Here is a 15,761-nt window from a genome sequence, read left to right on the forward strand (position 1 = left end):
GTTTGGTGAGAGAAAGAGGAAGCCACTTGCTTGTCAACATCCATTCATCTAAATCACCCATCTCTCCTTCTCACCATGGAAAAAGAGGCAGCAGCCTGCTCCAGGAGTCCCACGAGGCCGATCTCAGTGAAATATTTCCCTGAGCAAATTCCCTCCTCATCCGGTGACACCACATCATCAGAAACTGCAGATTCCTCCAGCACGTTGGAGGAAATATTCTGGAGCACACGCGTGTACACACAAATGAACAAATACACGTGCACGCATCAGCAGACATTTGTGTTGCCAGTCATGTGCACCCACATTACACGTATCCAGTGCTCTCCTTACCTGGAAGGTGACACAGCCGACAGGCAGATACTTGCGGTCCTCCAGCATGCTCAGGTATTCCGCTACCAGAGCAGCGCTGTGCACTAGACACTGAGCAGCTTCAGCGTGGTTGTTCCTCTCCGAGTGCTTGCCAGCCATGTTCTGAAGCCACGTCAGCCGCAGGTCCGGTGACGTCTGGTAACCCTTTGCGATCCTGGAGACACAGACACACCACACATGAAAGCACACAAAGAACAAGATGACGATGATCACAGTTCCGTAATAAATTTGCGATCTAAAAGGTGGAGAGTGTGCACGAATTCAGTACCTGTACATGAGATCTATCAGCATCTCAGGGTCTTCCTGGTGCTCCTTCATCTTGACTGTGTCGGACAGGATCATGTGCAGGTTAAACACAAGGTCCTGGACCTGAAAAATAAATATAGACCTTGTGTTACAGCTACTCCAATCTTTTATCTTACAAGTTGTCAGTCAGTCTTCTCTCCATGTGATGGAGGACAACTTCACGATGTGATGAACTCAGTACCTGGTCTGGGAACGTGGTCTCTCTCAGCTCCAGGTCCTCCTCTGCGTAGGTGAGGATGGTCTTTAGAGAGCGACGCAGAAACTCCTCGTTAAAGTTCTGAGACGTTCCCACCAGCGAAGAAAGAGACATGGTCACTTGCATCTTCACTCGGGCAAAGTTCTGAAAGTGTAACCACAAAGAGAAAAAAAGGTTTTTAACAAACGATAATCTTGCGAGGCTACTGGCTCTTGTTTGTCCCAAGGAAGCTCTCTGCAGAGCAGACGTCCTTTCTAGCTTGGGATTCATTTTCAAAAAAAGGTCTTTGTGGGAAAAGTCTGCCTTTATTACACCAGAGGAAATGATGCATTCACCAATAATTGGGCCTAAATTGGATGGCTGATTGCACTTTGTACTAAAATGGGCGATGAAAACGATCCAAAACCCGTTTAAAGCTGACAAGTGGCCAAACAATAAGAAGGGCTGGCAGAGCGCATGGCTTCACAAGGCTTCTTAACATGCACGATTCAATCAGAGGTCATTTCTAGAGGCATGTGTGGGACAGGCGATGGTATTTTTAAGCTTCGCCAGTGATGCAGCGTAGTAGTTCTATGAAAGCTACACTCCAGGGGGTGTTTAACATTTACAACCCATAATCCAGGTTTATGAACAAATGTTGCCATCGATCTAAAAGCACAACCTTTAGGGTTGTAAATCTTTAGTTTTGCAGTTGTACTCACGTTGCCGATCTCAAAGTTCTGCCTCATGAGGAGGTAGAGAGAGGCGCTGGCGTGGGCCCTGATGGTACTTATGCTGCTGCTGCAGCTCCTTAACAATCTCAAACACAGGTCAGCACACTGCTCCGTCTCCTCCTCGAACAGCAGCTCAGGAAACTACGCAGGCAGAGAGAAATACACCCACATTGACAAAATGCAATACAAGTATGAAGTCCTGGAAGAAGTTGCAAGGATGATCTGAAACCTAACCTTAGACACCAGCGCCCTCTGTGTGGCAAAACAATGCTGGAGGTAGAGGGCGCTCTGGTTGCAGGCCATGCTGTGGAGCAACACCTTCAGCACCCCACCCAGGATACTCTCCTTGGACTCCGTCACTGATACTGTCTGAAGGCAGAGTGACACACATGCAGTGTTTATAGGAGCATGGCTGGCTTTATGTATACTAAGTGTTACAGCACATAACTCAATTTCTGTATATTTGAGTACACTCGTGCATTCAGCATGGGTAAATATTAAACAGTCCTGTTCACTTGCATACCTGTACAATGATCTCCAAAGTATCGAGAATAATTAAGTTGGCCTCCGTCGCGAGGTTACCGTCGATGAGTGCTTCATGTTCCAGCTCTGCTCTGGTCCTACGATCAAGAAATCAGAAAGCACCGTCATAAAACCATCAACAAATCCCAAATTGCGACGTTGATAATGTCCTCCGATGAATGCTGCATGAGATTCCAGCCATTGTCATGAACAATGTAGGAACTTTGTGTGTCGAAGAAAAAAGTATGTGCAGAGTAGAATCTCAGCCAATTGTCTTGTTTCCAGAAACGTTTATGAAATATTGTATCTTTAAACAATAAAGCTCTTCACCAGCAAGGCACAAATACTTCAAACTATTCAGATGATCCACAGACACAATGCATGCAGATCAACATGTAGACACTAGTGCAAACCTATAACTTCCCTCAGCAGAGGGTACGAGGTTTGAAGTAGGGCTGTCCTTGACTACAGAGAGTCTGAGTCGACTAACACTCATACAACGTGTCAACTAATTAATTAGTTGATTAAATTGATCTGTAAAACTAAGTTTCTCCACAAAGAATCATGCAAAAGCACCACTTTAAATCTTGTGTTTACAAGAGATGTGCTCAAAGTTACTTGAAAATAAGTCACTCTGCATGAAAAAAGCATAAAAAATGACTAATCGACGAAAGTAATCTTAGTCAACTAAGACTAAAACCATTAAATCGGTCGACTAATGGACTAAGAAGGAGCAGCCTTAAAGAAATCCATTCCTGGTGTACAGGGGGAACACTAGAGCTAAAAGTTGTACATCTACATGTCCTAAATGTTTGAGTATATGAAAGCATAAACAGGGCTGGCTTTAAGTCGTAATGCATCTGACTTTTATATTTTCCAAAAGAACAAACGCATCTATGACAAACAAGAGCTATTGCTACATTTGCCTTGTGTTTGGGTGCAGCAGCAACCAGGGGGACGACGACGACGACACACACACACGAGTCAGAACCCAAAACAAGAAGCACACTGGTTAAAAAGCAAAACAGACTCACTGCAACCACTACCAACCCCGAGACAAACACTGTTACCAGGACAGAGGGAATGATGGAGGAGGAGGGGTCAAGGGTCAGAACCAGAAACAGGAAGTCTCTGTTGGTGCATTCATGTGCATGTGTGAAGAAGTCAAAATGGAGAAGACATTAATCCTACTATGGGTGCATCAGGAGCCATGACTTGTTTAAATCAGGAGGGAAACTATTAGATACACTTTGTGTCCATTGCAACTGTTTAACTGCCCACAAGCATGTGAATACACCATGAATGAGGAACCAAAGCAGGGGAAGATTAAAAAGGAGCACACAGCAAATGTGGACCATACAATACCTGACTGATCTGTGACTCCTACATAACAAACAGCAACGTGAGAGAACAAATGGAAATGAACAATAAATGATAAATAATAAATGAATTTACAACAGAGAGTAAAATTAAATTTCAAAAACCAAAAAAAAGCATCGCGCTGGATCTTATGTCACCATTTGACAAAATAAGTGACGTGAGATACAAAACTGTACATGCAACACAGTTATCTGCTGCGTCTTGGCAAACATGGATTTTAAGTAAGTCTGATTCTGTTCCTATGTAAATCCATATAGAAAAGGCAAAACATATGGAAAATAACAATGAACGTTGAAGAAGGGGCTTTGGGAGAGTTTGTGATGTTTGCATTTATTACTAGATGGACTTTAGCAGTGATATCCTGATAAGAGGATTAAAGGACCATTTTCACACTTTTATCTTACACTTAAAGATAGAACATGATTGGTATCGGTCTATACCAACGTTTCCATACACATTTATGGCTTTCTGTACACATACTTTATGCACTTAAAATGATCTGTGTGTGTTCCTTCAGAGAACACAGAACACATTTTAGTCATTAATCAGCTCGGGGTGTCTCGGGAGTATCTTTTAGGTTTTTCTGTAACATAAAGTAAGAATCTGGAAAGTGGATGTAGTGTCAGAAAGAGCGTACTTGTCCATCTTTTCGCTGTTTTGTCTCCAGTGGGTCATGTCCTTCCTCCATCGAAGGTTCTCCTGACTGCCAAAAGCACTGCCAGATGGACTACGCTCTAAATTGTGGAGAAAGGATTGTTTACTTTTTTTATTGGTGGTGAAAGAAGGTATGTGTGTACAAAGTGAAATGTGACAGACTTAGTCTGAATAGCTGTAGTTGGATCTGCAGTACTGTTACAGTGCACAGCAGTATGTGTGTGCAGTGGACGGAAAGCAGGATATAAGTGATTGACTGTGTGTCTGTCTTTAAGTTACACAACCTCCTCCTTACTCAGGTCTTAGGATTCTATATGCATCTGTGTGTGCTTTAAAATATAGGTGTGTGAGAGCAGCTGTGAGCATTTGCTGGAATGTGTTACCCCACCTAGCTGTCCGCGGCTGCGTCGCACCATCTCCTGTCTGGCCCCGATGCTGCCCAGTATGGCCTCCTCCAGCTTGGCCTTCATGTCTTTGGACTTCTTAAAGGTCAGGCTGTTCATCCGTTCAAACGCCTTCTTCCCCTGCATGGTGAACACAACATGGGCCTTGTATCCATGAGGCAGAGGATGAGTGGACGGATAGAGAACACAGCGGGGAAGTTATTGGCAGCACAGCACTCAGCAAGCAAAGCAGGTTAGAAGCATACAAAGCAAATGTGCAAGCACAGAACAGCAAACAGCAACCAGATAGCATGGCAGAAAGTGAAATACACAGATAGAAATAGATGATTATAGCAAAGTAAGCAGCAAGTTGTCTGCTTTTACTATTTTATCTCCACATTCAGTAGTCAAAGCATATTAACTGCAGAGAAGCTTATGTTCTGGATGGAACAGGATAGTAAGTAACTTATCATCCACATAAGATTAAGAACATTTCAAACTAAATGTGAACATATGTATGTGTACATATAACATATATATATATATATATATATATATATGTATGTGAGAACATACATTAGTACATATCAAAGTCCACAGCAAAGCAGCAAGTTATGTTTCAGATTGACTTTTTGGTTACTGTGTATGCTAGTGACACTTTGTTATTTGTTGTCTCGACATATGATGGCTGACGTGAGTATACTGTATCATTCATAAAAATCAGGCCAAAATATTCCTAAACTGTGTGACGTAAATGCAGAAGAAGGTACACTGAAGGAGACGGGCATACTCAGTACCCAACCCTCTGTGTGCCCTTGGACAATCATACGGTGGTAAATCAGTGTGTCTACACTCAGTGAGTGTATTCACTGTTGATGTTACCTTGTACTCAAAGCAGGACACGCAGAGGTAGAGGAGATCCAGCAGGCGGTTGAGCTGGGACACCGACAGGTCTGTGAACCACTTCTGTAACACCAGCTCGTCAGCGTTCTTCAACACCCACAGCAGACAGATGAGTAGGCTGCGACTCGACTCGGCCGAGAAGCTCCCGTGCTGACGACTCGCCTGGAGAGATGGACCGGGAGGAACCAGCAGGGAGGAAGGAACGCAAGCGAGGTGAGAAAACTATGGCCTGAACATTTTGTAACAATGCACAGTAGACTTCCTTATTAATTGCAGATTATCCCAAGCAGGGAGTTACCTGCGAGTTGAGCAAGAAGCTGCTTGGTCGGGACATTGGGGTGGGGGTGGAGGTGCCTGCTATCGCCATGGCGACAGTCTGGCTGATCATGCTGTTACCCTCGCCCTCTCCTTCTTCCCCACTGCTGCCCATCGCTGCCCCCTGGGGACAACCTGGACGACCCCACTGGTTATGGGACTCTAGTGACATGAAAAGGAGAGAAAAGAAAATTTGCCAATTACCTGGAATTAATACATTAAATACATTAACACAATAAATACAGGGGTAAAAAAAACAGTGTGAGGTAGGGGCACACGAGAGTGAAAGTGTCATGTGGATGTAATCAAGGCAAGAGAAGTGGTCAAAATACTCTGAATGAGCACTACAAGTGTCGAGCAAGGTTCCCTTCATACTAAATGTAGATGGAAACCTACTTGGGATGTTGTGACTCGGATCGAATTCAATTTCAATTTCACAGATAATTACTATTTAGGAAAAACTTAACCGGTCTCACAAAATAGGCCACATTTTATTCAGACCAAGCTTTATAACATGAGCTTATCTGACTCTGGACCTACTGCTTATATTTAAACATTTGGGTCATTTAAATACAATCTTGAGGTCTAGGGTAGCCGACTTCACCTGGGGGGGGGGGGGGGGGGTTAAAGGAGAAAATAAAAATAAATATAATAGAGATTAACTGAGGTTAGAGATCAACTAGTACATTATGTTTTTTTGCAGGTCGAATGATAACCTTCTGAGTTCCAATGGATAAAGCTACTGTAGGTCATGGCGTTGTGCCACATTATGTTTTAAAGGTTTGTTTCCCTTGTGAGGCGGAGGAGGTACCATCCTAATCATGTGCACACACATGCACGTATACCGTGCTGGACCATGTATGGTCAATGTGCTAAATTGTGGCCAAATTCTTACAGGGATAGTCAGAGGTGTCCATACAGTGAAGACCTGGATATTAAATGTTAATCTGAAATGTTCTGTAGCTGTTTCAGTCATATTTGTTCTTAACATGTACTGAATGTGCACATCACATGACAAGGTCAAGCTATGTGTAAGACTGAGAATGACCTCATATGATTGATCGCAGAATGTTACTTTACGTTAAAGACGATTTTTGAAGGGCCATGACCGACTGTGTAATTTCATCAGTCAGTGACACATTTTTCACGTTTACAGAGCTGACTCCGGCTTTGCTGCGGTCGAGCCAAAAACAAATAAGATAAGAGTGCTGCTGACGGGACGGTTGGAAGACGACAGACTGCTCTGAGTGAAACAAGATAAAGATGCCAAACAAAAACCTCTACGTTAAACTGCACGTTCAAAGTAGCGCCTAATCTTTACCTGTGAAGTCATGGAGCTGTGGTAGTGTTTCCATGACGATGCCAATGAGAGGCAGGTACAGCGTGGCGACTCGGGCCTTGACCTCAGGATCGGCGTAGCGTGGGTCCGAGTCATGGCTGGACAGGAGGTTATGAACGACACTCACCACTTTCTTATGTAGGCCAAACATCCTGCAGTGCAAACAAGAAGAAAGGAACACAAAGATACGCTATTTCATTTCAAGTTTGAAAAGCACAATGGCTGAGAGAACAAGGAAACCTATTCACATTAAGATAAAAAACTGCCGAACCTTAACTCACTGTCATGAATGCATGTCAGCATGCATACAGGCTTATCTCTCAGCAGCAGATACAGAGGCTCTAACCTGAAAATATCCCTTTCCTTTCGCTACAATACTTGGTAGTTTATTGGATACACACACCCACAGTCACAATGACACCCATCCATTATTGTGACACATTAGGACCCTGTAACTCAACCCTCATTTTGACCCTTCAAATTGCCTTCGCTCAGACACAAACTCTTTCTCTATAAAACTATCTAAGTGTACGAAGTGTTCCTCCAAATCATACTAACCCTTCATTCTCTGGGTCAAGTATTACAGACAGTTCAGACAGCACCAGTCCGGCCAGAAAATGTTGCTCTCTGAAGGGGACAGACAGTTCAAACATGTTGGCTATCTTTTGGTCCTGGACATGTGTGGAGAAGCCAGAGCTCTATGGGAGAGAAGAGAGAACACAGAACACCCGAACAAGACCATTAATATTTGACTAATAAAAACAAATCAATTAGTTGAAAAGATGCTATGAATATTAGTGGAGGACAGCCCTACAATCTACAAGTTGGCAAGATTGCAAAGTACACAAGAAATGAAAGCTAGTATCATGGGTGCCACTATACTAGCTTTCATTTCTTGTATACTTTGAAAACTTGCCAACTTAAAATTTAGTTGTGAAATCACTGTACAATTTGTTTACCTACTACTACTACTACTACTACTACTACTACTACTACTATACTGCTACTACTACTATACTGCTACTACTACTACTGCTGCTACTACTATACTGCTACTACTACTGCTACTACTAGACTACTACTACTACTACTAGACTACTATTACTACACTACTACTACTACTACTACTACTATTACTACTACTGCTACACTACTACTACTACTACTACTACTATACTACTGCTACTGCTACTGCTACTACTACTACTACTGCTACTAGACTACTATTACTACACTACTACTACTACTGCTACTAGACTACTATTACTACTACTGCTACACTACTACTACTACTACTACTACTACTACTACTACTACTACTATACTACTGCTACTGCTACTGCTGCTACTGCTACTACTACTGCTGCTACTGCTACTGCTACTGCTACTCACAGGGTGTATGCGTTTGCAGAATTTTCACTTTTTGTCTGACCTGTGACGTTGCTGAAGACACAGAGGGGGAAGGTGAAGCGGGCGGAGTGAGCAGGCTGCAGGGTAGGTTGAGGGTGACGTAGTGTTCGTGGCTGCAAACAATTCTCAAGAAATCAAGCCTCAAAGACTCCAGGGTTGGGTTCTGCAGAGCGTAAAGCTTTGTGGACACCTGGCGAGAGGAAACGGTACACATTCGTTAATATTTCTAAAGAAAATACTTACAAATGCGACATAACCACACAGATCAATTATTGACAGTAAGTACTGTCAAAAGAACTAAAATCTTGAAACTAGAAAATGAGTTCTTTATATATTCTTAGTGCCATGAAGAAACCTGAAATTCTTTATTTATACATTGTTATTTTTATGCTTCACAGCACCAGAATAAAGACAACTAGAACAATATATGGCAGAAGCATCCCATAAATACTCATACTAAAATTAGATCTCTATTTTTTTTTTAGGGGGGGGGGGGTCATATAAATTAATTTGTTAAATGAATACTTCTATCTGATTGTGGCTCAGTCTTCCAGGTCTGCTTTCACTCATACTAATCCTGATACAATTGTATTATTATATTAAGTAATTAAGTGTGAATCTAAAGAAGACGTTTACCTGTTTCCAGTATGCTCTGATCAGGGTGAAGACAAAGCCTCGGTCCATGACTGACAGCAAATCGTTGAGGAAGAAGGCCAGACTGGTGTTAAGTCTCTCCACCAACTCTAGGTCCTGATTGGAGGAGATACACATGACTTCAAAAGTTTCAAGAGTTGGCGGTTTGAACATGTTTTCTGCTTTATTACATTGTATAAAGTCAATAAAACTAGGAAGGCATCCCTTGTGGCCTCAAACTTATTGTGCCACATTAGAACAAAAGTATACATAAAGAGTTAACAAGTATCAAATACAGTACTCGGTTTTATTATAACTAAAAGGCTAATTTGTAAAAAATAAAATGTATAACAACACTATCCTTGTATGCACTTCGTCTCTGAATGGCCGTGATATTTTACAAATTGCGTGCCCATTAGGAGGACGCTGTAATACATGTAACATTCACCAGGCTGTTACTTACCTTCTGGAAGCGAGACACGACATCGCCAGCAATGGTGCTGACCAGGGCTGTAATGTCATCCATGAAGCGTTCTGGGAAACGGTTCTTCCTGGGTGACTCTAAGCGCTCAGTGAAGTACAGGTGGTGGATAATGCTCTTCACCTGTGGCAAAAAGTCAAGATGTTTCGTCATGGGACAAATCCTGCAGTGTGATGACTGATAATAGAAGACGTATCCAGCAAAGCTGTTTTTAGGTGTTAAAATGTTGTTTCCTACCATGAGTTCAAAGAAAAACCAGGCCTGTTGCAGAGCGCCCTCCCTGACGCTCCCACTGCTCACCACCCACTGGAGCGCCAACTCCTCATGGAAGAGCTGAGAAGAACAGGAAAGTAGAAAACGGACGCAAAGAAGTGGAGATGGAAGGAAAGAGAGGGAGAGGCCAAACAAACAAACAAACAAACAAACAAAGCCAGACGGAGAGAATGTGAGGCACCAGGAGAAGTATCAGTGTGCGTCTACATCTACATGCTGTGAACATTCAGATTATTCAGGAAATATACTGTTAACAACTGAATCTCAAAGTGTATTTACTTAACGGGGGATATGACATGGAATGAAAGTTAAGCAGGTTTAGTTAACAATTGTAACATTCTCTATATGGAAGAACAATTCAGTCCAGTAAAGCTCCTGCGGCCCCAACACTGAAAATTAACTTGATTACAAAGTGAGGTTTAACCAAAAAATATATATACACATACTACAGTAAGGGTTACCAACTCCAAACACTCATTAAAAGTAAAACAAATGAGTATAACATAATTTACAATTGTATGCAACAACCTTGATTTCTTGTAAAATGATGAAAAATGCACTCTTATCACCATGCAAACTTGTCACTTCCTGATAATGGTGGTGTTAAAAATGTTTCCCTGTGTGGACGGAGAGGGTTTTTTTTTGTTGCATGGAGCGCATTCTAAGAATTATGCATCAATAACTTGCCTTTATTTAGGTGTGTGTTTTTATGCAAAAGCAACATCTAACACAGTCTGGCTAACACACAGACTCTTGCCCAGTGAGTCTGGCAAGTCTTCCTTAATCATGTTGACATATTATAAAGATTAGGAACGGGCCGGACCTGAATGATGACCAAATGTTGAATCTAATGAACATATCTCTATATTACTTTGAGTGCTGCATACAGAAATTACACATTTTATTAATCTCTTAATGTGAGTGAATAGTGCATAGGGCTGCACAATATAAAATGTCATTGTGATATCACCATGCAAGATTCATATCTTTATATTATATTGCACTCAGAGATTTTGGAAAAGAGAGTATCAGGAGAAACCGGCACTTTAAAATGTAACTATTATTCTTTGTATTTGTTTGTGCCTTTTGTGTCCAGTTCAATGTTCAATTGGCTCAATAAAGAAACGCTGGGAATAATTTCCTTTATTTAATTTAACTAAAATTGGAATAAATTCTGTTTTAGCAATATAATGAAAGTCGCAGGAAGGCCGAACAACATACACTTTAATATCCGTTTATTTATTTCGAGTACTATTCATTTTAAACAACGTATCGCGTGTTTCCCTCATATTGTGCAGCCCTAATAATGCACAATAAAAGGAGACTTCCTAGACTAAGTTAGCCAGACAGCATTAGCCAGATTACAACCAACATTCACGCCTAATGAGAAACTCCTTGACACATTCAGAACGAGAGGCAGATCATAAACATTCAGCATTCGACAAACTCCACAACCACCAAATACGACATCAACCAAATCCAGAGGCACACATCCACAGACAAGACAGGTGAGGAGGCGAACAAAGAGGTGGGCGGGGTTGGCTCCTCCCCCAGTGCAAGTGGCTCTACCTTTTTTGTGGGCAACCGTCCTGTTAAAGTTTGCAAGAAACTGGCGCTCTCAGTGTGCGAAGACATGCGATTGCCACAGCGCTCCATGGCCTATGGGTGGGATGAATGGAACGGTGACAACAAGGTTAGTGAAGGAGCAACGGGAGAGTGGGGTTGCACCTTTTTCCTCAGCACACAGGAAAAATGTGTCTACTGGGTCACACACACACACACACACACACACACACACACACACACACACACACACACACACACACAACACACACACACACACACACACACACACACACACACACACACACACACATTGTGATCTCTTGCACAGACTTGTCACACATGAAGACACAAAACAATTAGACACAGGACAGGGCCACAACATATAAAACTGTTGTATCCATAATCTAAAACAGTTCGATACATTGGTAGTTTGAGTGCCTTAAGAGGAAGGTTGCAAATTGGCTGCAAAATGTTACTGACATTGCTTAATGATATGCCATTTTGCATCCCTCCAGGTGAATACAATACTTCAGAGATATACAATGGCATAAGGAGAAACCCTCCTACAGTATTATTATTGGTAGGTAGAGCTAACAATGTTCCATACAGGGTCAAATGCTGACAATGTACGTGCTTCTGTCAATGATGGCACAATTCATTTCATGTTGTAATCTAGCTGTGATTTGAGGATTACAATATGCAGAATTAATTTCATCTTGGTTTCTTGATGTTTGTAATATTGGATGTGTCAATTAGTGACAAACTAAGGCTTATGTCATGAAAACTTCAAAAAGGACATAACATCACATGGAGATGGAAACGATCTCACGCATGTCGACAGACACACACTCACAGATATACCATGCTCCGGTGACAAAGTGAATGCTATGTAGGGTAAGTAGAAAGTCATGCATGGTCCTAGCTGGTGTGGAGAGTGAATAACTGAGGCGGAAGCAGAAAGTAGAAAAGGAAATAATAGATGAAAAAAATTAATAAAAAAACTCTGCGGATGATTTCTAACACTACTCTTTTTCTCTACAACTTCTCTGTGAAATATACGCACATAACAAAAGATCATAGTATGTCTTGGTTTTAACAAGAACTGACCACTGTAAATCCAAAATGGCCGGCAAGCTTGACATAAAAGGAAGGGGAGGCCAACAATGTTCAAGTAATTGCTGCTTGTTACTATAGTGAACTGGCACTGAGATGTTTGGATTTAGACTGTGTCTTTTCATGCAAGTACCGAGAAAAAGTGAGGCGTTAGATATGATAAGTGATGAAGGATGAGCTCTAGCGTGAGTGATAAGGGGTCATGGAGGCGGCTGTGACTCCCATTAGTAGGTTAATGGGAGGGTTGTGACTTAAAGTTTACCAGAATACTGTAATATTCAGAAGTTTTGGTCTTTGTGGTACACTAGTCACATTGTATATGGTCTCGAAATGTCTTGCTTGGAGAGAGTAAGCAAAAAATGGTTGCCAATCATCGGAAGTAGCTTCAGGATAGAGTCTATAAATTAGAGATGTGATCATGACAACACCGGAAAAACAGGATCTGAACAAATGTAAACCGTAAATATTCATTCAGCGTAACGATTTATCACCTTTCTTTCAATAACTCGGATATAGTACACAAAAAAAACAAAACTCCAAATATTGCAGTATCCCTTCAAGGTGAATTGTTTTTATAGTGAGGCAAAGCGGAGGACGGGGCATTCATAAAACCACCTGCATGGTTTCTGGAGCCGACCCAGGGCTGGATCCCCAGGGGTCACTCTTACAGCCCATGGTGTGCACCCACGAGTTGGAGCGGTCTAAGCCCTAGGCGTGCCAAGGTTAAAGGACACGAGGCAGGCAGGAAGCAACGGAATGAGCGAGCAGCACGGGGGAAGGAGGAGGGAAGGAATAATGACAGGTTAAAGAGGTTCAGAGGTCAGGACTGCTGGAAGATGCCAAGGGCCTATAACAGGTTAGCTGTCAGTAAATTAAAAAATCCAAATCATCACCACAGAGGAGCAAAGCACAGCTTCTGTCCCTCCATCAGAGACAAGAGAAGAAAGGTTTAGTTAAGTATTAGCAGCAAAGGGAACATTCACCAAACAAGGGGCTGCATTCAGTCACTGCTCAGCTACTTTCGGGTTAAACGTGTTTGAGGAGGGAAATCACAAATTACAAACAAAACAAAAGAAATCACAACAGATAAATAAATGAAAAACAATAGACTGGCAAGGCTAAGCTATTCTTCATGACTGTAGAAACAATGTGCTATTGTGTCTTCTTGACAGCATCTGCTTTCTTATGCGTCTGTAAACGAAACGTCTCTTGTGCCTTTCACAACCTGCACACACTAAGCACTGTGTGTGCACGCGTATGTATATTTGTGTCAGGTTGCTGTTTCAGCGGTTATAGAGATAAGATGTCCAATCTTATGTTTACGTGTTGGCTATACCGTTTACTAGTGATACAATAGCCCCCGTGGGTCACAGTGCACATGGAAGGCCTCTGCCTGGATTAAGAACTACAGAACTAGAGTTCAGTACATGAGCATATCTAAAATGCAACACAAATCAATAAGAGCTGCTGGACTATGGCAATGGTAAATATTTAACTCTACTGATATCAATGTGCAGTAGGGACTGTGTGCCAAGAAACTATCCCTGCAGGTTCTGTCCACATCACAAACATTAGCGCCTCTTTCTTTCTTGCTAAAAGTACTGAGATTAAAGTTATGGACCTTACCTTGCTTCCAATGATGGAGCGGACCTCGTCGTCAGGAGAGGTGGGTGTACCGGAGATGTCAGGGTTACTGTTGCTAAGGCTACGGGAGCGGTTAAGGTTGAGGCTGGCTGGTCGAACAGCTGAGCGAGCCATGGTGGCATAGTGAACCGAACCTCCTAACCCTCCAGGGCCTGGGACAACACACAGAGGAAGGAAAATGGAACAACTGGGATGTGATGGGAATAATAATAATAATAATAATAATAATAATAATAATAATAATAATAATAATAATAATAATATTCTTTTACCAAGCCATTGTGGGTCCACGGACACGATGTTGCACATTAACTCTGATCCCAATGCACACCAATCGTGCCTCTTATCAATAAGCCAAACAACTCTTCATCTTGCATGTGGTGAACACACAGGTAAGAAGCTCAAACATATTTAATCATAAGTGATTTTATTTCCATGGAGCATCTAATGTGTCTTGGCAGTCGATGGTTAGTTAGCTAATACGGGACTGATTGCAGGAAACCATGTAACACATGCCAAACGCTCTACCCAAATGGAATATTACTGGAAGACCTAAAAGTTAATTAATTTTAGAGGGAAGAATAATTGCACACAGATGTACAGTGGCCATATCTACCTGTTAAAGATGAGTTGGGGTCTGTGTTGGGCAGGCAGAAGACAAAATGGATGTGGGAGGAACAAAATCAAAAGGTAAAAAGAAATAGAAGAAGAAAAATTATGGCAGGTAGGTTTGACAATAAGACACCCAGTGAAGGTGAGTTGGGGGTTGGATGAAGTTAACTTAAAAGGAGAAAACTGAAAAACAGGTATAGAATAAAGAAAAATGTGAGGTGGTGAACTGTATTGAGAGTACAATACCTGGAGAGGGTGAGTTGGGGTCAGTGCTGGGCAAGCGGAAGACATAGTGGATGTAAGAGGACAGCAAGCCGTTGCGGCCGTGCATGTCCTGGCTGGTGTCCAAGTACTTATGAAGCCGGTTCACTATGGATGCCATAACCTCGAAGGATGCCTGGCCAAGATTCACTGAACACACACACACACACACACACACACACACACACACACACACACACACACACACACACACACACACACACACACACACACTAAATTGACACAAGTGCAAAAATGCAGATATGGACAAATACACACAGAGTTACAGGATGTGTGTGCACAAGATGACCCACATAATAATGCATAACCTAAATATAATTACAACGGGTGAGTTATAAAACATTTCAGTCCCAGTACAGTTGTCATAAATAGGGAAATTAGCTGTCGAGACAAAAACAGTTTTTTGTATCAGGCTGTAAACATGTTTATTTCTGCTGTAAAGTTGGGGATTTTACATGGGGGCTATGGGGATTGACTCGCTTTTGGAGCCAGCCTCCATTGGCCATTCGATGAACTGCAGTTTTTTGGAACTTCCGCACATAATGTTGAAGAATCATAATAAAACTCTAAAATCACAGATTCCCAAAATGTCAAAAATACTTCTATAGAGTGGATGCAGATACAGCGGTGATAAACCTGAGCTTCACACAACGGGCTGCGACTATGC

The 15,761-nt window shown here is 42.0% G+C and overlaps 1 protein-coding gene across 20 annotated transcripts in view; it reads right to left on the reverse strand.

Moving 5' to 3' along the window:
- The window catches only part of dock7 (dedicator of cytokinesis 7), a 48,750-nt gene that overhangs the window by 8,064 nt on the left and 24,925 nt on the right, over window positions 1-15,761 (reverse strand). For 2 of the 20 annotated variants that reach the window (XM_029429665.1, XM_029429666.1), the window contains exons 21-43: window positions 15,059-15,223; window positions 14,817-14,837; window positions 14,183-14,352; window positions 13,172-13,264; window positions 11,447-11,536; window positions 9,842-9,937; window positions 9,587-9,727; window positions 9,127-9,240; window positions 8,513-8,680; window positions 7,639-7,778; window positions 7,063-7,232; window positions 5,725-5,903; window positions 5,406-5,588; window positions 4,529-4,688; window positions 4,124-4,220; window positions 3,472-3,489; window positions 2,108-2,204; window positions 1,819-1,953; window positions 1,573-1,725; window positions 857-1,015; window positions 638-738; window positions 331-523; window positions 75-218 (exon numbers count right to left, since the gene is read on the reverse strand). In XM_029429665.1, the coding sequence (XP_029285525.1) occupies window positions 75-218; window positions 331-523; window positions 638-738; window positions 857-1,015; window positions 1,573-1,725; window positions 1,819-1,953; window positions 2,108-2,204; window positions 3,472-3,489; window positions 4,124-4,220; window positions 4,529-4,688; window positions 5,406-5,588; window positions 5,725-5,903; window positions 7,063-7,232; window positions 7,639-7,778; window positions 8,513-8,680; window positions 9,127-9,240; window positions 9,587-9,727; window positions 9,842-9,937; window positions 11,447-11,536; window positions 13,172-13,264; window positions 14,183-14,352; window positions 14,817-14,837; window positions 15,059-15,223 (2,987 nt within the window). The remainder of the gene's footprint in view (window positions 1-74; window positions 219-330; window positions 524-637; window positions 739-856; window positions 1,016-1,572; window positions 1,726-1,818; window positions 1,954-2,107; window positions 2,205-3,471; window positions 3,490-4,123; window positions 4,221-4,528; window positions 4,689-5,405; window positions 5,589-5,724; window positions 5,904-7,062; window positions 7,233-7,638; window positions 7,779-8,512; window positions 8,681-9,126; window positions 9,241-9,586; window positions 9,728-9,841; window positions 9,938-11,446; window positions 11,537-13,171; window positions 13,265-14,182; window positions 14,353-14,816; window positions 14,838-15,058; window positions 15,224-15,761) is intronic. The other 18 variants (XM_029429671.1, XM_029429673.1, XM_029429667.1 and 15 more) reach the window with 14 other exon arrangements.

This window comes from Cottoperca gobio, chromosome 4 (genome assembly GCF_900634415.1).
Source record: "Cottoperca gobio chromosome 4, fCotGob3.1, whole genome shotgun sequence".
Lineage (NCBI taxonomy): Eukaryota > Metazoa > Chordata > Actinopteri > Perciformes > Bovichtidae > Cottoperca > Cottoperca gobio.